Source organism: Lygodium microphyllum, chromosome 7, assembly GCF_053477565.2.
Source record: "Lygodium microphyllum isolate KBCC chromosome 7, Lygodium_microphyllum_v1.1.10, whole genome shotgun sequence".
In the NCBI taxonomy this organism is placed as follows: Eukaryota; Viridiplantae; Streptophyta; class Polypodiopsida; order Schizaeales; family Lygodiaceae; genus Lygodium; species Lygodium microphyllum.
The window spans coordinates 85,719,792-85,743,399 of record NC_141141.1 but is presented as its reverse complement, the minus strand read 5'-3'; the positions used below and the strand labels follow the sequence as shown (position 1 = coordinate 85,743,399).

Here is a 23,608-nt window from a genome sequence, read left to right as displayed (position 1 = left end):
CTATTTCATCAATTGAGTAGATAGTCATAAATTGCTCATATTTATCTGTAATTTATGACTAGGGGTCATAAAATGCTCATATTTATTTGCATCAATTGAGGTCTTATACTAATGAAATTTTATTTAGAAAATTACTGAAAATTATTTTATATTTATTAGTTACTACTTAAACCTCCAATTTGGCATTATCTTTATGGATGCATATATTTAGGATAGGCACTACATTTAACTAGCTCGATTTGATTGTGACTACCTAGTTATTTATGGACTGTGCATGTAATGGGTGGATATTGCGATTGAACAATTGAATCTAGCTGCAGAAAGCCTAAAACCTTCTATGGGAAGGGCTTTTGAGGATACATACATGTGAAATACATGGTTATCTATCAAACAACACTGGTATAGTGATAGATCTTGACTAGCTCTTGTTTGGCCAACATTGTTGGCATAGTTTGGGCTCCAAAGACCCATGTTTGATGACCATTTGTATGCTAATGTCACATCAATCCTTTGAATATGTTTTCACTAGTTTTTGGGCTTGAACCACACATTTTTGACTACTTGTTGTAGAGCTAGAAATGCTTATGCATAGTTTGGATGTTTGTTGGACTTTCATAATTTAGGAAAATGCTAATGCATAGTCTGGATGTTTGTTGGACTTTCATAATTTAGGGAATGCTTCTAACCATTAGTTGCAATTTTAAAGGCTGAAAACTCAATATTTGGATCAAATTTGACCTTTTTCCACTCAAAGCCTTGATCGAACACAAGTACTAGACTAGTAATGATCCCTAGGACCTAGTTTAGGTTCAGTTCGCACCCCTACTTACCTTGATGTCTCAACCTTGACTGCCAAAGTGGCACCACTTCAAAAATAATCACTCAAGTTGCCCTATCTCAAGCCATCATCTATATCCACCTACCTTGAGTGAGGCTCACCACTTACCTAGAATTCACACCAACACTCAACCTTGAGTTGGACTTACCCCTTACCTTGAGTTCACACCTAAACCCTATCTTGAGTTAAGGTTACATACCTTTGCTTTCCTTGAGCTGGCCTCATAGCACTACCTTAAGTTGGTCCACATAGTACTATCTTGAGTGGATTTTGTGTAGCTACCTTGAGTCAAGTTCAATTTGGTCACTTGAGTTCTTCCTTAGCACTTATTTTAAGCTAGACCCACCTCACTTACCTCGAGTGCATTCTCACAAACTTGCCTTAATCTATTACATCATTACCTCAAGTAGGTCTCAAGCTACTCAACTTGGGTTGGCTTCACCGCACTTACCTTGAGCACACCTACCTCAAGTGCCCCATACATTGTGTTAGTGCTCACCTTGAGACATTCCATACTTGCTACCTAGAGCAAGTCTCAACCTATTGCAAGTTGGATTCCTCACATGTAATCATATAGCCAATAAGTGATAGTATTTGAGAAACTCACAACTTGAAGTCATCACACAATCAACATAAATCTTCACACATATGACTAGTTGTTGTAGGTCAATTCAATCTAACCTCAAGTGATGTCTATCTCAAGCTCGAAAACATACCACATCCTAATTTGTAGGGAGGGTAGTTTAATACTCATCTAGGGATGTGGGAGCTCTTGCTCAACCGCCAAGACCCACGGATCGCTTATTGTTTCAAGCGTTCCAAGCCGAGCACTAATGGCTACCTCTCACATAGCCGACGGGCCATTCATATCTACGGGTGTAGTGAGCTTACCTCTATGCCGATTGAGTTATCTCCTCTCCTGCGCACTTCGATAGCTCCACGATCCAAGTGCAAGCTTCAAGAAAGCTCCATCCTCAAGCTCCACACTCCAAGCTCCATCGCCGCGAGCAAGAGAAGAGAGGAGAAGAGAAGAGAAGAAGAGAGGAGAAGATTGAGAGCTTCTCCTCACCAGTCCCTCACCCTCACACTCTCATACTCCCTCTCTCAAGCACAAGCTCAAGCAAGCAAGAACAAGAAGAAGGAGAAGAAGAAGAGGAGAGCCACTTTTGGCCACACACAAGAATGAGCTTCTCATTCACTTTTCAACTTTATATACAAAACCCTAAATCCCTTTTGAGTGGTTATCCCCTTATCCCCTTTTTTACATGGCCGGCCGTGGCCTAGGCCCTTTTTCCCATTGTCGTTCTATCTTTCTAGCTTCCTTCCTACTGCCCATCCACCTTTACAAATTGCATGGGTGAGAGCCCGACGCTCTTTAAATTAAACCATGATGCGCTTGCACTCTTTTACAAAACTATTGACTTGTGCTTTTTCTTGTGCACCTTTTTCCTTTATTTAGGACTTTTCTGCACTTCTTGTGCTTCCATATTTTTCTTGTTGCGCCTTCGTCTTCCATTTCACTTTTGCCTTGGCATTTGTCCTCTGCTTTATATTTTCCATATTTTCCACCTTGTTCGTCTGACGGTTAACATTACTCCCTCCTAGACGAGTGCCACTCCCATGGCACTCACCGTTGTAGGTAGGAGGATTTGGCATGCACTGAAGACGTGGGTGGAAGGGACATCGGTGGTTGCCATGGAGGAGTGTTGGTAGTGGTGTGGAGGAAGGTTGTTGGAGGCACGTTGGTGGCCTAGGTGGTTGGTGGTAGGGTTGTCAGAGTTGGTGGTAGGGCTGTTCTTTATTGAGGATTGCACTGATGCCCAGCACGTGTTGGTTTGTTGGGGATTCTACACATGACGATTCTGGGTGGGCTTGCAAGATGATAAAGGATAAGAATTCAGAGTTGAGTGTCGATGAAGAGCGAACAACACTTTCGTTGGAGTCTTCAATACATGCAATTGAAAACCTCTCATATGTGGTCTCTCCCTAGGGGTAGTGCTAGTCTTCTTTATCGTGCACAAGACGTAGTTCAATTAGTTTGGGAGACAGGTCGAACTCTAAGCAAGGTGAGAGTATTGTCCTGCACTTGAGGACCCAAATTGTGTATATATTTCGGTGCAGATATTATGTGAGTGCTCTCCCCATTTTTGTGATCTCTCTCTCCCCATTTTTGCGATCTCTATTTGTCCCTCTTTTTGCGATCTCTATCTCCTCTCTCCCCATTTTTTCAACTTGTAGTGCATGCCACATGCTCTCTCTCAAGCAATCAAAGGTCTTCCTCCCGTAAGGTGTGGCCCTTGTCCTAATTATTTTTTCACAGATTTTTGTTGTGACACAATGGAGGGGATACTCGAGATTTTTGTGCCCGCTCTCCCTTCACGTTGTTTGGATCCCCTAGGTAAACCACACAATGCAAGAGGGGGAATCGAGTTTTTTGCATCCACCCTCTTAGCATTGTGCAAGTTCCGAGGGGTTGATCCACACAATGACGGAATGTGTGAGTCCCTAAGGGATGGCTCGTACAACATGCACAAGGGGGAGCCTTGATATATTTGCACCCCACCCCTTTGTGTTGTGTGGGTCCTAGGGGTGACTCGCACAATGTGAGGGGGAGCTTCAATATTTTTGCACCATCCCCCCTTGTGTTGTGTGGGGCCTCCCCTCACATTCTATGGATTCACCTTCGGACACCCTAATGCTCATTGGAGTTTCTTATGCAATTATGTGTTTGTAAATGAATGCTACTGAGTTGTAGCATGTGGAGGAGGCTGAAAAGCCTACAAGGAGTAAAGGCACTCCTAAGGCTCCTTTAGAATGGCCTAGGAGGAGTGAAGGTACCCTTAGTGACATGCTTTTAGGTTTCCTTTCTTGAGTAGTACAAGAACATCTACCACCATAGGTTGTCCTAGATGTTTTTCATTACTATCTCTATGGAGGAATAGATCAGGGCCTCATGAATGTACTTGGAAGAGCAAGAGGACATTTCTGTGGAGCAAATATTTATTTATGAGGGTCTTTGGTCTTTTCATATGAACGATGTCTTTCTCGAAAATCCCATGAGGAGAAGGTTCAATAGGGTTGTTTTGAGGGTTCCTGAGGGCATAAAGAAGGAAAATTCATAATATTGTGTCATAGAATACTTTCATGGGTCTGTTTGCTTTTTGCATGTGTTAGTAGGTGATGAAGGAAAAGAGCTGATTCAAGACCCAGAAGATACACCGTAGCCTATTGAATCAAAGATTGACGAGATGCAAGAGGTTTTGCAGCTAGTAGATGTGGCAAGTGAGAGGGAGCAAAGTGATCAATTGGATGTTGAAGCTTTGAGAAGGGAGAACACAAAGGTGGATTTAGTTAATGAGCAAGAAGAGGTTCATGAGGACGATGGTAACATTCCTACAGCTCTATTGTCCACTGCACTCTCTCATTTCTAGAAGATTCACTCACTATGAAGTAGGAAAAGGGAAAAAAAGGGGAAGGCATGACAAAGAAGCCATGATCCTTGACGCTTGCCTTTGAAGCATCAATTCAGTAGTGCCATCCTTCAAATCCACGCCTTCATCTTCCTTCCTATTCTTCATCTCTCTTCTTACCTAATTCTCAACAGGTTGTTGCTGGAGCTACGATGATGAAAACAAGGCAAAAGAAGGTGCCCAAACTCCCTGTCAAGAGGGGGCAATAACAACCGAGAGGGGTTCCTAAGAAAGAGGAGGATTAGATCAACAACCCTCCTAACACACCTCCTTCCAAAGCAGATTCTACAATAAAAGTGTCTTCCACTATGTCTAGTGGTGATGATGGTGAAATGGCCACACCGATGATAGATTTCTCTACATTCATGGATGTATCTAAGCCCAATAGTAAGGGCTGGATTAAGAAGGTTGGCTTGCTTTCTTTTACTAAATTTCCATGGGATTCTTGGGGCAATAATGTACATGCCCAACATCAGCTTTTGATTATTAGAGAGAGTGGCAAAATTGGTGGTAAATTGGAACTTGCACCTTCTATTCTATCCCAAGTATTCTCTCTTGGCCTTAATGATAGACCTAAGGATTGGAGATGTTCCAATGGAGTAATGCAGCAAGTGTTTAACAATGGTACTAATGCCAGAAATCAATATGTTTTGAGGCATCCTAACCCCAAAAGGACATTCCTCATTAAGTGGTTTATGCAAAGGTTCCTTCTCTTCATTAAGACAAATGTTATTACTAAGGATACATTTGGCATTCTTTGGTATATCGAGAATGTTGCAGTTCCTAATTGGCTTGGTACTTTGTATGACAAGCTCATGCAAGAGGTGCATGTACCCACAGTTTGGAAGTAGTAGCAGAAGAGTAGAATTGGACCAATGTTGGTAGGTTTGTATGCTCACTTGCAAGTGGTGTGCCCAACTTTGCATGCATCTCTTTGGGAATCACCAAAAGTGGATAAGGTTAGTGCATTCAAAACACAAAAATCGATAGATGCCATTCTTGTAGATCTTTATGACAAGGATTTGTCTCATTATCATGCTTTAATCGATGTTGAAAATGGTCAAGGAAAAGAGCTTGTAGATCCATTGTTTATGGGGTTTTCTTCTTATGATGTGTCCAATGCTAATGCTTTGAGTGGTGCTATGTCTTTGGATATTTCGAAATGGTTGAATGATGATGCAAAAAATTGATAATGTTCATGAGGATGTAGTTATTACAGGGGTGAAAAAGAAGGCTAGATTCTCTAAAGTCAAAATGGAGAATATATCTATGCCTAAGCAATCAGATTCTATGCAGCAAGGTCATGGTATGCCTTATGACAGGAAAGTTATTCCAACAGGTTATGCGCCTCAAAATCTTGAGGAAGATTGCTCACTTATGACAGCTTTACATCGGTTCATGGTTGATATGCATGCCATTGGTGCTATTAAATTGGATGTAGTTCAATTCTTACAGGAACAATTATCATGCATGAAATCTAAGAGGGGTGCTATGCTCATTGAGATGGCAAAGATGAAGGAATTGCATGTTAATGAGGTGGATGCTTTGCGGAGACAAATTGATGAATATGGTGATATGTTGGCGAAGTGTAAAATATCTTCATTTTCTTTCAAGGAATGGATAACACACATGCAAAAGAAATTCCAGGGTGAACTTGATTTGGTGGCTCAAGAGAATGCTAGACTTAAGGCTAACAGGATTCTTTTGGATGCTCGATTGCAACCTTTACTTAAGGTTGAAAAGCAGATTTTGAGTGACATGGAAGTTGATTTGGATGGTTCTATGTTTATGCAACAGGATTTGGCTGCTATGAGGACTACTTTGACTAGTGTGATGCATGATCAGTGGGTTGTTATTGCTAGCAGGATGTCACAGGTTATTTCTAGGCCCTATGCAGTATTACAACAATCATTTGTATCTGAAAATATGAAAGCATTGACTCAAGAGAAGGATATGTTGAAGAAAAGCTTCATGGGATACAAGTTGAGTATCATGAACTTGTGGACATGGTTGCTAGTTTTTAGAGTGTTAAGCAGATTGATCATGCTAAAAATCGGTCTTTTAATGTTGATGTTATCAAGGCTGATATTAATTATGTATTGCATGATATTCATTACCAGGTGCAAATTAGGGAGCTCACAATGCATAAGATTCATGGAATAAATGTTTTGCCTCTTAAATCACATGAACATCATGCACAGGAGCAATCTATTACTGACTCTCATGATCCTTATGAGCCTCATAGTTCATGAGATACTCTCTTATACCACTATCAGACTTTGTTTCTTTGCTTTTCCATCATACTTACTATGTATGCCTTTATGTTTTGTGACTGTCTTTTGAGGGGATTATGCAACCATTTAGAGGGCTATAAGTATCCTACAAGAGAGGCTCTACTTATCGCTACTCTTTGTAGCTTACTTCATGGTGCAAGACTGTGAGTAAGGCATAAATTTTCTCACTCGATATGTTAGTTTTTGGATAAGGCACTTGACACCATGGATCATGCAAGGGTTTGAGTCATGGCTACGCTAGCCATCCACCGAGAGTTGTGCCAGGTGTTAGCCATGGTCATTTCACACTTCATGTATTATGCCTTTAGCATGGTTTTACCTTAGTCATGTTATTTCTATGTGTGAGGCAGCCCTTAGATGCCTCATGAAGTTATGGTTATGATAGGTAGTTTTCAGTGTGGCAACCAGCTAAAGCATTTGTGTTTCATTCTCATTTTTGGGTTATCTCTGATGCTCATGACCTATGTATGATGGATTTTCTTTATTATACAGCAGATCTGGCAGTTGGTGCCATCATTTATTATGTTCTTGTACTATTCTCACCATTTTTTTGTGCTTTACTTCTCATTCTCTGATTATGAGTGCTGAAGTCTATGTTCTTATGTCTCTATGTGATTATCTTTGAGTTTCTACGAGTTCTTAATATAAGATTAGGTATTTTCCCCATGAAGCACTCTATCCTATTATGTATTCTGCATAGATAGGGTAGCAACATGTACTTTTATTGAGCAGATATGTAGGATTCTCATCAATAGAGATCTTGACAAGCTCCATCTGCTTGTCCTCAATCACCTCTTTGATGAAGTGATAACAAACCTCAATATCCTTGGTCTTCACATGAAAGACCGGATTATGTGCCAATTGAGTGGCACTTATAGAGTCCAAATGCAAGATAGGAGTCACAGTTATACCACGGTCCTACCACTAGATGACCTAACCATAGGGCCTCCTTGCAAGCCTTAGTGGACTGCAATGTACTCAGCCTCGGTAATAGACAAGGTCATGCATTTCTATACTTGGACATCCAAGAAAGCTAGTGCTTGGTTATCCCCAAAGATGTAGATATCTCATTTTTATTTATTTCAATATAAAATAATACCTTTCTCAAAAGAAAATTTATATTTTGCTTGGTTAGGCACGAATGGAATGGTACTTGTGCTCCTTGTGAAGTGCGACCCAGGGATCAAGCTCACACACCTGCAATAATCAATACACACTCAATCCAACACACCTTCAACCTTGACAATTTACATGCTTTTTCTTGGATTTTACAAGTTTTTCTGTCATATTATGGCTAAAGCTCTTAAAATTTTTAATTTTTTCTTAACAAATTTTGACAATTCACTTGACATTAAGTCTTGGTTTTTTACAAGGCCTATCACCATATTACCCCTCCTCTAGACACATCCAAATTCATGGTCATTGGGACCCACCACTTTTGAAACTAAGACCATTAAGAGAGAGAATAGGCCCACCAATAATAGAGTTCCAACTCTATGGAGCTTATGTAAGTGAATGGAGCACTCCCAAACATGCGAGCACTCTATCTAAGTCTCAGTTGTGCAAAACATAGAGTCAAAGTTATTACTAGTTACTATGAAAATGCATGTGTGAAGTTGCCATGACAACACCCACCTCCTTCTTCTTTTCCATCTTTCACTCCAATGTTGCTACAATGTCACAGGGATATGAAGACAATGCAAACTCACCTTCAGACATGGTTGACGAGTCTAGGTACATGGACATCCCTTTTAAATTCTAGGTTTTCCTTTTTCTTCTTCTTCTCTCTCTTTAAAATTTTTTTATTTTCTCTTTCTTTTACATTTTATCTTTCCTCTCTCTATAATTCTCTCTCTCTCTCTCTCTCTGTTCAAATTCTCTCTATTCTTCTTCTTCTTATTTTCTCTCTCTTCTTTTCTTCTCTTTGTCTCTCTCCTCCCTTTTCTTCTCCCCCTCTCTCCTCTCTTTTCCTTTTTTCTTTTCCTCTCTCTCTCTCTCTTAAATTTTATATTTTCTCTCTCTATAATTTTATTTCTCTCTATTGTCTCTCTCTCCTCTTCTTTCTTTTTTGCTCTCTTTGTATCTTTCTCTCAGTTTATCTCGCTCTCTATCTCTCTCTCTCCCCCCTTATTTTTCTTTTCCTCTCTCTATTTTTCTCTTTCCTCTCTTTCCCTTTCTCTCTCCCTATTTTCTCTCCTTTTCAAATTATATATTTCCTCTCTTTTCTCTCTCTAAGTCAAAAACTATATAAAAAAATGTTTGATTTAAAAAATATTATTCTACTTTCTTTTTCCCCCTCTCTCTTTGTCTTTTTCTCTTTCTTCTTCTTCTTTTTAAATCCCTCCACCTTCTTCTATCTAGTATGTGAAAAACTATGTCAAAAAAACTTTAAATTAAAAAAGCTTTAAAATGTTTAATTAAATAAAAAATTTAAATTAAAAAGTTTAATCTAACTCAGAGAGATAGAGAGAGGGAGAGAGAAACTTTTGATTTAAAAAGAAGATTAATTTGAGAGAGAGAGAGAGAGAGAGAGAGAGAGAGAGAGAGAGAGAGAGAGAACCTAGGCCCTACACATGAGAGAGAGAGAGAGGGGGGGCAGAGGGGAAGAAACATGTTTAATTTTAAAAAGACTATTCTCTTTCCTCTTTCCCTCCCCCACGTCATTTTCTCTTTCTTCTTCTTCTTTTTTAAATCATTCTTCTTCTTCTCAAAGTGTATTAAAAACTATTTGAAAAACTTTAAATTAAAAAAAATATTTTAAAAATGTTTAATTAAAAGAAAAGTTTAATCTAACAGAGAGAGAGAGAGAGAACCTTGATTTAAAAATAAGTTTGATTTAATGAGAGAGAGAGAGAGAGAGAGAGAGAAAGAGAGGGGTTTTAATTAGAGAGAGAGACTAGACCCTACAATGAGAGAGAGAAGGAGGGGGGAGGGGGGGGAGGGCTTTTAATTAAAAGAGGGAGGGGAAAGAGAAAATGAGACATTACACGTGAGAGAGGGGAGGGGAGGCGGTTTTAATTGAAAAAGTGAGGTTTTGAAAAAGGGGTAGGTTTGAGAAGCCCTTTGGATGTTTGGGGCTTTTCGAACCTACCCCCTTTTTCAATTAAAACAGCCTCCCTTTCCGTCTCTCACACGTGTAATCTCTCATTTTCTCTTCTCCCTCTCCTTTTTAATTAAAAGCTCCTTTCCCCCTCCTCTCTCTCATTGTAGGGCCTAAACTCTCTCTTTCTCTCTCTCTCTCTCTCTCTCACTCTCTCTCACATAAATTAAAACCCCCTTCCCTTTCTAATTAAATTCTTTCCCCCTACCCCCATCTCCCCTCATGTGTAAGGCCTAGGTTCTCTCTCTCTCTCTCTCTCTCTCTCTCTCTCTCTCTCTCTCTCTCAATTAAATCAAAAGTTTATCTCTCTTTGTGTTAGATTAAACTTTTTAATTTAATTTTTTTATTTAATTAAATATTTAAAAAACTTTTGTAATTAAAAAAATTGGATACTTTTTCATACATTTTGAGAGGGAGATAGAAGAAGAAGGAGAAGGAGAAAGATTTAAAGAAGAAGAAGAAGAAGAAGAAAGAGAAAAAGACGGAGAGAAGGGGGAAAGAGGGAAGGGGAGGCGGTTTTAATTGAAAAAGTGAGGTTTTGGAAAGGGGGTAGATTCGAGAGGCCCTTTGGAGGTTTGGGGCTTTTCGAACCTACCCCCTTTTTCAAACCTCCCTTTTTCAATTAAAACCGCCTCCCTTTCCCTCTCTCCACTTGTAATTTCTCATTTTCTCTTCTCCCTCTCCTTTTTAATTAAAAGCTCCTTTCCCTCCTCCTCTTTCTCTCATTGTAGGGCCTAAACTCTCTCTTTCTCTCTCTCTCTCACTCTCTCACATAAATTAAAACCCCATTCCCTTTCTAATTAAATTCTTTCCCCCTTCCCCCATCTCCCTCTCATGTGTAAGGCCTAGGTTTTCTCTCTCTCTCTCTCTCTCTCTCTCTCTCTCTCTCTCTCTCTCAATTAAATCAAACTTCCTTTTAAATCAAAAGTTTATCTCTCTCTTTGTGTTAGATTAAACTTTTTAATTTAATTTTTTATTTAATTAAATATTTTAAAAAAATTAATTAAAAAATTAGATACTTTTTCATAAATTTTGAGAGGGAGATAGAAGAAGAAGGAGAATGAGAAGGATTAAAAAAAGAAGAAGAAGAAAGAGAAAAAGACGGAGAGAAGGGGAAAAGAGAAAAGAGAATAGTCTTTTTTAAATTAAGCCTTTTTTATATAGTTTTTGACTTAGAGAGAGAGACAGAGAGGAAATATATAATTTGAAAGAAAGAGAAAAATAGAGTGAGAGAAAGGGAAAGAGAGAAAAGAGAAAAATAGAGAGAGAAGAAAAATATATAGAGAGAAAAGAGAGCGAGAGAAAAAAAACTTGAGAGAGAGAGAGAGAGAGATACAAAGAGAGCAAAAAAGAAAGAAGATGAGAGAGAGGAGAAAGAGAGAGAGAGAGAATTATAGAGAGGAAATATAAATTTTAGAGACAGAGAGAGAGAGAAAAGAAAAGGAGAGGAGAGAGGGGGGACAAGAAAAGGGGGGAGAGAGACAGAGAGAAGAAAATGAGAGAGAAAAGAAGAAGAAAAAGAGAGAGAATTCGAACACATAGAGAGAATTATGGAGAGAGGAAAGATAAAATTTAAAAAAAAAGAAAAAATTAAAGAGAGAATGAAGAGAGAGAAGAAAAAAAAGAGGAAAAAAGAGGGAGAAAATGAAAAGAGAGGGGAGAGAGACAGAGAGAGAAGAAGAAGAGGAAAGAGGAAAAGAGGAAGAGAGATGGGGAAAAAGTGGACAGAGAAAAGTCTTTTTTAAATTTAAACATTTTTTGAGAGAGGGGAGAAGAGAGAGAGAGATAAAATAAAATTTAAAAGAGATGAGAAAAGAAAAAAATAAAAATTAGGAGAAAGGGGAGAAGAAGAAAAGGGAGCCGAGAGAGGAGAAAAAGAGAGTGTATGAACATATATATATATATATATATATATAGAGAGAGAGAGAGAGAGAGAGAGAGAGAGAGAGAGAGAGAGAGAGAGAGAGAGAAGAAGAACAACAACAACAACAAGAGACAATATCAAGCGAGAGAAAGAGAGAGAATAATAGAGAAAGGAAAGATAAAATTTAAAAGAGAGCAAGAGAGAGAAAGAGAGAGAGAAGAAAAATGTAAAAAGAGAATGAAGAGAGAGAAGAAAAAAAAGGAAAAGAGGAGGGAGAGAGAAGGAAAAGAGAGGAGAGGGGGAAAATAAAAGGGGGAAGAGAGAAAGAGAGAAAAAAAACGGGAAGAGAAAAAAAGGAGAGAGAGAAAGCCAGGAGAGGAGAAAACATAAACTAAAATAGAAGGCATAGAGAGAGAAAATTAGACTCCTCTTTTTAATTAAAAGCTCATTCCTCCCTCCTCTCTCATTATAGGGCCTAGGCTCTCGCTCTCTCTCTCATTAAATCAAACTTATTTTTAAATCAAAAGTTTTTTTTTCTCTCTCTCTCTCATATTAAACTTTATAATTTACACTTTTCTTTTAATCAACCATTTTAATTTTTTTAAAATTTAAAGTTTTTTGGATAGTTTTTCATACACTTTGAGAGGGAGATAGAAGAAAAAGAAAAAGGAGAAGGATAAAAAGAAGAAGAAGAAGAAGAAGAAGAAGAAGAAGAAAGAGAAAAAGACGGAGAGAGGGGGGAAAAGAAAAGAGAATAATCTTTTTTTAATTAAAATTTTTTAAATATAGTTTTTGACTTAGAGAGAGATAGAGAGGAAATATATAATTTGAAAGAGAGAGAAAATAGGGGGAGAGAAAGGAAAAGAGAAAAGAGAAAAATAGAGAGAAGAAAAAATATAGAGAGAAATGAGAGTGAGAGGAAAAAACTCGAAAGAGAGAGAAAAAGAAAAATAAGGTGAGAGAGAGAGATACAAAGAGAGACAAAAAGAAAGAAAAGGAGAGAGAGGAGGAAAATATAGAGGAAATATAAAATTTAAGAGAGAGAGAGAGAGAGAGAGGAAAGAAAAAATGAAAAAAGAGGAGAGAGGGGGGAAAAGAAAAGGAGGGAGAGAGACATAGAAGAAAAGCAGGGAGAAAAGAAACAAAGAGAGAAAAGAAAAAGAAGAAGAAGAAGAGAGAAGAGAAGAGAGAGAAAAGATAAATTTTAAAAGAAAGAGAAAAGAAAAAAATTTAAAGAGAATGAAGAGAGAGAAGAAGAAAAAAAAGAAAAAAAGAGGAGAGGGAGAGAGAAAGAAAAGAGAGGAGAGAGAGAAAGAGAGAGAAGAAGAAGAAAAAGAAAGAGGAAGAGAGATGGGGGGAAAAAGAGGACAGAGAAAAGTTTTTTTTAATGTAAATATTTTTGAGAGGGACGAAGGGAGAGAAAAGGAGAGGGGAAGAGAGAGAGAGAGAGAAAAGATAAAATTTAAAAGAGAGAGAGAGGAAGAAAAAAAAAGGAAAATTAGGAGAAAGGGGATGAAAAGAAAAGGGGGGAGAGAGAGAGAGAGAGAGAATAAAAGGAGAGAGAGGAGAAAAAGAGAAAGAATATGAATATAAAGAGAGAGAATTATATATAGAGAAAATATAAAATTTACATACTTTAAGAGAGACTGAGGGGGGAAAGAATATGAGAGAGAGAGAGAGAGAGAGAGAGAGAGAGAGAGGAAATATAAAATTTAAAAGAGAGTGAGAGAGAGAGAAAAGAAGAAGAAGAAGAAAGGAAAAAAGAGGAGAGGGAGAGAAGGAAAATAGAGGAGAGAGAGGGAGAATAAAGGGGGTGAGAGAGAAGAAAAGCAAGGAGAGAAAAGAGAGAGAGAGAGAGAGAGAGAGAGAGAGAGAAAGAAAAAAAACTCGAGAGGAGAAAATATAAACTAAAATAGAAGGCAGAGAGAGAATTAGACGTAAGGAATTGGGGGGAGAGAGAGCGAGGGGGTGAAGAAAAAAATTAAAAATAGAGAGGGAAAAAAGGATAGAGAAAGATGAGAAATGGACTCTTGAGTGAAGCAACTTCACTTGCCGTTTCGAAGCTGCCCCGAAGCAACTTAGCGTTTCATGTGCACGGAACACTAGTATAGTAATAAGAAGTAAGATATCATGTACATTAGGTGGTAAGTAGTCTGCAGATGGATGGTCATAATGATGACACTCTCTTATGGATAGGTGGACTGGATAAGTCAATGGGTATTGTGTTCTACCCACAGGGCTGGGAGCAGGACTAGGAGCTACGAATGAAGGTTTGGGACTAGGGAGGGGGAGGGGGAGGGGTTGGTGGTTATTGTTCCACTCAAAGGCTTTGACATTAGACTGCAGTTTGCCTGGAAAGCATGGACTTTTGTTTTGATTTATATTTAAAAAAATTCGAACTATAAAATGTTGCCAATGAAAACCGGAAATTTTCTATTATTTTTGTGTATGACGTTAGATTCTGACCAGCACACAGGTTGGAACTTTGAGTAAAGGAAAGTCCACCTCAGGTGGTAAACGTAAGGTACACAGCTCCTCCATTGCTGGAGCTCGGGATGTCGTCCATTCGAATGGGGGCCTTGTCTCCTTCCACCTGCCTTCGTCGTCCGCAGTCCAGTCCAGACAGCCATGGCTGCAGCGCGATTCTTTCCGGCAGCAGGTCATTCATCAGGCCTCTTCACGAAAGGCATCCCCTGAGGAGGCTTTGCCTCATTGCAGTAGGGCAAACCGGGTTATCCCCGGGCAAGCCACGTCACCGGACATTGCTGCTTTTCCGCTCCATGGACATGGATTCTGCACCGAAGGGAGCCTCTATCAACACATATGATGAAGAACAGTCCTTAAAGTCAGAGGAGTCGAATGTAGAACAGAATATTGAGAGGGTGAGAAGGTTCCCTGTCGACAACCCTACGTTTCTCAAGAGCCTGCAGGAATCTAGGGCTTTGAGTCCATTGGAGACTGAAATGATGCAGAAGCTGATGAAATACAAAGTAACACATGAGAACCCCATGGGAAGGCTAGTGATCAGAGCCTTAAGAACAGAGCAAATCAAGGATTTGGAACAGCTGCTCACGGATTCATATGCAGATGTCATGTGGGGGCCCTTCACTTATAGGCCTGTGCTGACATGGATCCTTGCAAGGTACCTGAGGGATAGGCAAGCTTCTCTACCCCATGCCGTGACCTTGGTAGGCCTCTTCACGCCCTCAGACAACACGGCACAGTTTTCAAAGTCATTCCTGGTTGGCGCAGTTGAGATCTCTTTTGATGCAGATGGTCAGCCCAAGGATGTGCTCACCCCAGTGCCCCCTCAAGATGCCCCTTTTCTCAGCAACATGGCTGTTGACAAAAAGCACAGAAGGTACGCCTCCTCAAGGTTTTTGCAAATCGGGTTGCATGTTACAATTCATTTTAGCCTTTTAACTGTACCCGGACTTGTCCTGGAAGAATGCCTCTCATATGCTTGCATTTGGCTTTTGGCAAATATAGGCGAGGCATTGGATCACAGCTTCTAAAAGCAGCTGAGCAGCTTGCTGCTCAAATGGAATGCACAGAGATATATCTGCATTGCAGATTGATTGATCATGTGCCCCTTTATATGTACAAGAAGGCTGGTTATGAAGTTGTGGCAACAGATAGCATCCTCACTCTACTCACATTCCAACCTCGACGCCATTTGATGCACAAAACTCTTCTTCAAACAGAGATGATGGAGCAAGGAGATCAAGTCTCATAGGATTTGGCAGTTAATGTCTTGCCAATGAGGATGGATTCATTTATTGATTTGGGCATCTCCTATCACAAATGCTGTGTAAGTGGCAAACAACGGAGTGAGGTATAGAGTGTTACTGCCCACCACTATGATTAGTTGCAAGAACAGGGTAATAACAGATTGACCTCTCTAGACAGCTTCCTATTCTTCTTTTACAGCACAATAGAAGCTACTGTACTAGGGATTTTAAAAACCCTCAAGGCCAACTATGGTTAGCTGATTGATGGCTTTCATTACTGGCTTTATAGTGAGCACAATCATTCATCACATTTATTTGAGAACGCCATGCCCCTCTTAATTGTACACTACATATGTCAGATGTAAAAATGTTTGGAATTTATTGACAAGGCAAATGAATTTTGATTAGCCCTGGTTAGGGGTTGAGGTCCTGATTAACAGGTGATATTTTGGTGATGTTCAATGCTATAGTTCCATAGAGGCATTTTTGTTTGTGTTTGAAAGAGCCATCAGAGGATAATTCAAGTTGAAACAGAAGCAATATGGTGATGATCTTCACTAAACCTTGCTGGCAGTTGGACAGGGAAACACTTGATCCAACTCTATGCATGATGATGCATAATATTACAATCATGGGTTTCATTTGCATGATTACTCAATGATGAAAGATGAAGGATTAGTTAAATGACATCCCCCTTTGAGATGGCACGATGTGCTCCAATTCAGTGACAATTTTGTGAAAAATAAGCTCTGGTACATATAATTTTCTTTTGTTTTGCTCATGACTATGAAAAGCACTCCAAAGATTGATTAGCTAGTGTCACTAAATTGGTCCCAAATTGCAATTATTTACTGCCCTGTCTACTTGATGTGAAGACCAATATGCCATTATTTTGTTAATACGAACATGAGGTCGATCCTCGAGAAAGATATTACTAGGGCCTCTTACATGTCAACCTTTTACCCCTGGGTTGGTTGTCTCAAGCCAAAGTAACCAAATTGTTTTGTGTTGGCACAATCGGAATTCAACCATGATCCGATTTTTCTAAGATGTTTTTTCTCGGTTGTAGACTTCTTTTGGTCTTTTAGTTTCTACAATCTCCCCTCTGATTATGATAGTCCTTGCACATTCTCCTCTATGCACATCAGCATCAGTTGTTTGAAGATGGTTATGTGGGCTGTATTAGCCAATTTTCCAATCCCCTTGTAGAACTTGAAAAAAACATTGTTGGAGCATGAAAGGCGTTGCTTACGATAGCTACATTACTACAAAGCTCCTCAACGTGGCCCAGGTGAAACGGAGGAAAAAAACCAAGGCAGAGTGGTATGTATTTTCATTAAAAGCTAAATAATAGATTAGCAAGAGGTGACATGAGAGGGATGCATTCGTTCCGTAAATCTCCCCCTGCACCCATACAGCTTGTCATTGAAGGAACTGCTGTTCGCCGAAGCTAATGGTCTCCCCTCCACACTCTGGACTTGTATACAGGGCACGTCCCTGTGGACTATATGGGACTATATGGCTAGCCACGAATGAAGTAGTATTTAATAATAAAGCCATTAACTTGTTGCCTAAACTAATGAGAGATTTTGATGTGCAGGTGATCAAGCAGACGTGAGCCATGGCGGAAGCAGAGGCCAAGATGTTAGTCCAGCGGGTGAAGACTAGCCTATCACCTATCAAGGAAGGAAAAGGAGGAGTTGTAGCTCAGGAAGGAAGTGCAATTCCGCGAGTTGGCTTACTCCATGTTGACATGGTCCAGACAGCAGGAGAACCCCGCCACCCACCCTTCTAACCTTGGCCCAGATGACGAGGGTGAGGAAGAGACGATGACCTTCAGGAAATTCCAGGTCCATGAAGAGCGCCAGTGCAGATTGGAGCAAAGGGAGGAGGCCATGTGGAACCACATCTAGGCTGACGAGGGCATCCTTGCAGACTCGCAGCATTAGCCCTCCCCCAAGCTGATATCCCACATGTATAAGTGGTCTGAGGGGCACTACCCCTAAATCCGGTGTACATTGCCACATGTTTTTTGGCCAGGTGGAAGGCCCAAATTATGCCACTTGGCATCCTGGTTGGGTCCACCCTACCTTTGCCTCATGCCCAATAAAAAGACTTTGGGTCATTGTGGGACCCACAAGAGAAGTTTTTTTCGTTTACACGTGGCAGCATTAAAAGTGAGAACTTGGAGTGCCAGTCCTGTTGACTGGCACATCCAATCCTGTGGTCTTCTCCCTTCATTTTTGGCCATGCAGCTTGCCATAGCCCCTTTCCTTCCATCCTCCATCGTTTCTCTTTCTGCCTGATGCCCTTCCTTCTTTACGCATCGACCTGGATTTTCCTCTCACTGATGCCCCTAACGGCACTCCATTCACGTGTAGCAAATGACTTGGATGCTAGTCAAGGTACATGCAGCGAACGATGCAGCAGAGTACTTGCTTGGTCTCAAACCACTTGCAATAAACGACGGTTGATTCTTCGTTGCTTCTACTAATGGAGTATTACTTGATGGTGATTATGCTGCATTTGCCCTGCTTGCCCCTGAAATGAGGCTTTCTCTACACATATGCTTGTAGGAGTGCAAAACGAATCTTTTTCACATTGGGTTCCAAAAGCTAGACCTGCGGAAGCACCAGTGACACTAGCATGCGTGCTCACTTGCAAGCAGTTGAAAGTAGCAACCAACAACTTTGATGCAGCAAATGTGATCAGTCATGTTGGATTTGGATTTGTGTACAAGGGAGTCTTATTGGATGGTTAGACTGTCGCAATTAAGCAACTTGATCATGCCAACAAACAAGGAGAGTTTGAATTTCGAGTTGAGGTATATAGAAATCATGCTTCATCTTTCTGTCTTTCACTTTATGATTACATGCCCAATGGCAGTTTGCAGGATCATATTTACTCTAAAGGTTTGGATCAAACTTGCTTTGTTTTCTTAGAACTCCATTGCTAGGTCCCTTTATTTCTATAGCATTATACCAAATCCAGCAAACGACCTAGATTAAAGACATAGGAAGGTTAATTTTGGATGAAATTCAACAAACGACTTGGATCAAAATCTAGCTAGGCCCATGATCAGAGACACATAAAGGTTAATATTGGATCCTAGCTCTTTATTGGCAACACGTTGCAAGTAAAATTTTGGGAACCCACTGAATAGTTTTGTTTCCCGATTGCTTCAATTCATTTTCTCAATGGAACAAGGATGTCTGGAAGCTTACTAGCCAACAGAGATAAGTGGCTTTTGTGCTTAGTGGACATCATATTTGGAGGTTTCATACTTGCTGGACAGCAAAGATGAGTCTCTTATGTACCTATTCAAATGCTTAGTTCCAAACAATAGTGAAATTATGTGTTTGACAAATTGAAGATGTTTCTGCATGATTTATCAGTTTCATAATATGTCTTAGAGCTTCCATGCAGTCAATATAATAACAATGATGCTTGCATGACTACCTACATTACAAAATATCAATGGAGCTTTTGATATTATGGGGCTACCTAAAGCTAACTGTGGTTGCAAAAATGGAAACTTTGGTCCCTGCATCAATGCTTGTAGGCTACAAAAAGGGGGTAAGGAAAGAATTTTGGTCCCTGTATCACTAATTTGCAGTGGATGTTGGAGGATCAGCATGAGGTGTGTTCTCATCCTCCTCGACTGAAGGCGAATTGCTCGCCATGGTTGGCACATGCAAAGGCTGTAGTGGCAAGTTGGATACTACATTGCCCTTCCATAGGATTGATCTAAGATGCTGCTCAAATTGGAGTTGTTGTGTCTCCCATCTTTTCCTTGCAGTCCTAGCCAAGTCATCCTCTTCATGTTGGCATTTCCTTGCTTCAAGGGCAACCAAATTCTTTGCTTTTCTTAGCTCCCTTTCTTTGTGTTGTTCCTCCTCCATGCACTCAATCTCTGCTTTCTTAGAGTTCTTGGCAAGCATCGTCTCAATGCATTGATCCAAGGTGACTATGAGGGGGTTGGAATAATCCACAAAGGCCTCACCATTTGAGTGGCCAATTGTGACATGATCTCAAGGTATATGGAGGATATCAATGATGCTTGCATTATTGTACCCATCATGGGCATTCTCATCGACTCTATTGTGCAAGTTGTTGAGCAATATAGCTACACCACCCTCCATGTCTTGGAGTGCTAGGTTGGGAACTTCATTGCCCATGCTTTGAGGCTCAAGAGTGCTCGGGAGTTGGCTGCATATATCCAAATGAGCTTGTTCACCTACAACTTTAGCATCTCCATGGATATCTATGTTAGAGCAAGGTAGATGCGCAAAAACTAAAATATTATGATTGAGAAGCCATATGCTAGCTCTCTTTAATCCAAATTTGATATTACTTTCGGTGCCAGATAGAGCCCGTGCTCTTGATGCAACACCATCCAACTCACCCTTATTTGCTTATGTAGAGAAGGTGTGGATTTGCCATAGATTCCTCTCCTTCTGGAAGTTTCTCTTGAAGGGCTTAAAGATGGCCACATCCAAGGGTTAAAGAGCATGCGAGACATGCGAGGGGAGGGTGACAATATCTATTCCCCACTCTTTGACCTTTTGAACCGCTTCCAATCTTATATGGCTGCCATGACCATCCACAATCGGCAAATGCCAGTTGGATGGAGATGATGGATTTGGGACGACATTCTTGAAATGCTCAAGCCATGCCTCGAACAATTGACTGGTCATCCAAGCTTTATTTTTGCATAAACATGACAGCTCCTTCTTCACACTTAGTAGGTAGTTTTGCATTGCCCTTCTCCCTCTGAATATGTAGTATCTAGATAAAACATGGCCAACTGCATTGACACAATATAAAATCATCAAACCACTCCTTACTATCAGGCATGATGCCATAAACCAATTTAGATCCCTTCCTTGCAAGCACCCACATTCCTTTGTCCCTTCCAGCTTGCACACCACTCTCATTAGCATTCCATATATTTATGGGGGGATACCCATGTAAATTGTACATGGTTTGTAGATTGTCATGGAAGCCTTTGACAATCTTCATGTGGAAATGGATACTTCAGCTCTTGGTAACTTTGAATGTCAATTCAAGGTGTCTCTTTTTGAACCCTTTCCACCAACTCTTCCAAGGATTTTATTTGTGATAGGGGTCACCATTGTTGGCAAATTTCTACAACTTAGAGCTTTGAAGACCTCAATGTAACTCCTTGCCCAAGCTCTTGCATTCGGAAGGTCCAATCTATCAACATTTTCATTTGTCCCCTGATTTACAACAGCAATAGTAGCACCCTTTGGACGCATTACTGGTTGTGGCAGTGAGCATCTTTTGGTGGGTGCAAAGGCTCCCCTTCTACTTCTTCTCTTCCTGATGGACAGCATTGCCACAATGGATGTAAAATAGGATCTTGTGTTTATGAACGCAGAAGAATGTTGTTGCAACTATAGATAGTTGTGTTGAAGAACACAACTCCTGGTTAGAGAGGCTGCAAGAGCATCAACATACAGATCAAAAATTGCATAACTACATAAGAAAGCCATCCATTAGATGTGAGTGAACCATCCATCCATTAATTTTCACGAATCAAAGTGGAACCAATAGCCTACCACCTTGGCTCAATAGATAGACATAATCAGTGCAACAAAAATTCTTTCTTTCTTGAACTGGGAGATTGGAGTTCTTTTGTCTTTCTTGCTGTCTAGTCCAAGGGGTTGTTATTCTCTGATTCTCTCGAATGCACAAGGGTGTCTCCTTGGTTGATGGTGTTGCTTCAATGGAGACGGCTTGGTGAAACCTGACTGATTTGGGAGTATGGAAAGCAGGTGTAGATTTGGGAGACTTCATCAAAAAGGCAGACTTGGAAGATTGAGAGGTAGCAAGCTTGATGAGGCATAAACAAACCGGCTTCACATGAACCCCCCACAACGTCACATCCTTCCTCCTTTCCTGTCTACCAGGACCTCAATGCAGAGAATGTGGGCAATAGATGGGTGCCTTGCAAATATGTAACTCTTACACTCACAGAGAGGAGCTCTGGCACTCATAACTGAGATGAAGAAGAAGGATAAGAAGACAGTGGCTAGAGGCAGGCTGGAGGAGAACTCCTGTTGTGGTTGGCTTCTTGAAATAGAACAAGATTAAGAGGAAGAGATGAGTGTTGATTAATTGCCAGTGACTAACAATGGATCGACTGATTGGATGAATCTTTAATTTTAAAGTATCTGCAAGTTGACTGGTTGTTGAGTAACAAGCCTGGATTGATTGATTTAATGGTGGCTTAATCATATAGCAATTAGTTGGTGTAATGTCTGTTGTGTGGATAGAGAGAAGCATGAGAAGCAGAAGTCATGGACACCATTTCTGATGCAAATTTGTGTATGTAATGAATATGCGCAGGTGTAAACAAGAAAAGGAGATGGACCGGTGGAATAACAGGCGGGTACCAATAATAACGACCCAGAGGCTTAGCAAGAGAGCTAGCAAGGTCTAGAAGAAGATGAGGTGGAAAGCGACATCTTCCGGGGCCCAGCACTTGCATCTTTAGTGGCCACACTCACTAGTTCTAGCAGTACACAGACACACCTTTGAGTCTCCTATGTACCAAAGAATTGCCACACTGTAGGGAGCTACAACTTTATCGGCACCCTTACCCTATCTCAATGGCATTCAATAGATTTCTGTTACTTTGAGAGCCTAGAGGTATCGAATAAGGATGCCCATTATGAATAATAGTTTTTGGGTATGTTCATTTACAAACTTAAACATTAGCAACCCCACAAGTGCAATGATAGTGTCAAATTACAAGCTATATGCTGAAACTTTTGTTGCACATCCATGTTACCTTGAAGAACAAAGAAGGGATAGCAAAAAATTACATATCTACAAGCTCTTGAAGCTTTTTGTAGGGCATTAAAAGCGACAATGAACAAGTTTAAGACTCACATAAATCTCAAGCTACAAAAGATAGCTGAGAAAGAGTATATAGGAAGGTAGCTCGATGCTTATGGACTTTCTATAGCACCATGATGCATGTGGAAAAATCTATGTGAAAGTCGAATACAAAGAAACCTATGCCAACTTTTATCTCTTTATGGGGCCATGCTAAATTCATCCACATAGGTTGAAAATGTATGCTCTAGAGAAGTCTAGTTAGTGGATACAAACAACAGGGTGAATATGGATATAAAAATTGTAATGGGAAAAGAGGGTATATGAGAAGATGATAAAGAAGATGTGGTTCAATTTAGGAGTGAAGGCAGTTTTATCAACAAAGTGAATATGATGTGAAGAAGATTTTCTACGTGCCAACACGGGAATGACAAAAAGACAAAACAATCTCACGAGCATGATTAGCCTCTCATAAGTTTAGGTGATGGTGAAACTAGATGTCATAGGTGATGATTGAGGATGAAAAGCATACTTCTTTTTATTATAATGTGGTCATTTGTATCACTAAAAGGTAATATCTACATCGGCTAGTTTGGGACACTAAACAAAGCAAGAAAGCTTAAGGTAAACTATCTTAGAAAACACCATCATTCTCAAATGAGCAGAGAACTTTCAAAATCCAAGCAGACACCTAACAAAAACCATCAAATGGAGAGAACAAAACCCAAGGAATATGCTTAAGGGCCACCATATTCTTAGCTTCCCAAAGGGGGAGTAATGCAATTGCTCCGATGATGTTCCAGCAAGAAACTAATGTTGGACTCATCCTCCCTTTCACCCTTGGTAGTGTCTATTTCGACACGATCTTATCATGAAGGAAAACCTCAGTGGCTTAACAATGTAGACATTGGAAGACCCTACTCTAGATAAAGAGAGGATCATGGATTGTGTCCATGGGACTTGGACATAGGTATTCAGATGTGTGCAGCCCTACTTTGAAGATGTGGTACCCCAAGGCCCCCTTGCTTCCACGCAGACTTGCAACGCAGGAAGACCGATGTTACAAAGACCATCATAAGACGCAAAATGTGATTCACGACAGCAAGCTTACCATATGTCGAGAGGGGAAGGTTGGTCCAATACTGCATCTTATCATTAAGCCTCAATCTTATCATCAAGCTTCTCATTCAGAAAACAAAACCTCTCTCTTTATGAAACCCTTGCCCCAAGAGGACACCCTAAGCACCTCAAGAAATTGCCAGAACCCACGTCTGCAACCTGGAATTTATGAACGCTTTAGCGTGCCTAAGTATTAATGGGTACTTTCAAGAGGCCATCCCCCTGTAATGCCCCATCAAGATGGGGTGTCCCCTTTGCATTACTCTCCAATGCTCTCATGAGGAACGTTGACCTGTTGGTCTAGAAAAAGGCACCATGAGGTCTTCCC

The 23,608-nt window shown here is 40.2% G+C and overlaps 1 protein-coding gene across 3 annotated transcripts; it reads left to right on the top strand.

Moving 5' to 3' along the window:
* Nucleotides 1-14,025: 14,025 nt before the first annotated feature.
* LOC148033648 (Acyl-CoA N-acyltransferases (NAT) superfamily protein) lies at nucleotides 14,026-22,249 on the top strand. 3 transcript variants are annotated; one of them, XM_087681565.1, is made up of 4 exons: nucleotides 14,027-14,927; nucleotides 15,056-15,377; nucleotides 16,898-18,121; nucleotides 21,670-22,243. In XM_087681565.1, the coding sequence occupies exons 1-2, from the start codon at nucleotides 14,122-14,124 to the stop codon at nucleotides 15,300-15,302; spliced, it is 1,053 nt and encodes a 350-aa protein (XP_087537691.1). In that variant the 5' UTR covers nucleotides 14,027-14,121; the 3' UTR covers nucleotides 15,303-15,377; nucleotides 16,898-18,121; nucleotides 21,670-22,243. The 3 variants fall into 3 exon arrangements, with proteins under 3 accessions (XP_087537692.1, XP_087537691.1, XP_087537690.1); XM_087681566.1 differs by lacking the exon at nucleotides 15,056-15,377 and having other exon boundaries at nucleotides 14,026-14,927; nucleotides 21,670-22,249; XM_087681564.1 differs by having other exon boundaries at nucleotides 15,056-18,121; nucleotides 21,670-22,248.
* Nucleotides 22,250-23,608: the final 1,359 nt, after the last annotated feature.

What these genes read in the sequence shown, in the direction of transcription:
- LOC148033648 (XM_087681564.1), top strand. Translation starts at nt 14,122, where the DNA reads ATGTCGTCCATTCGAATGGGGGCCTTGTCTCCTTCCACCTGCCTTCGT. An exon ending in GTTGACAAAAAGCACAGAAG is followed by an intron (nt 14,928 to 15,055) that starts GTACGCCTCCTC and finishes TGGCAAATATAG; the next exon opens with GCGAGGCATTGGATCACAGC.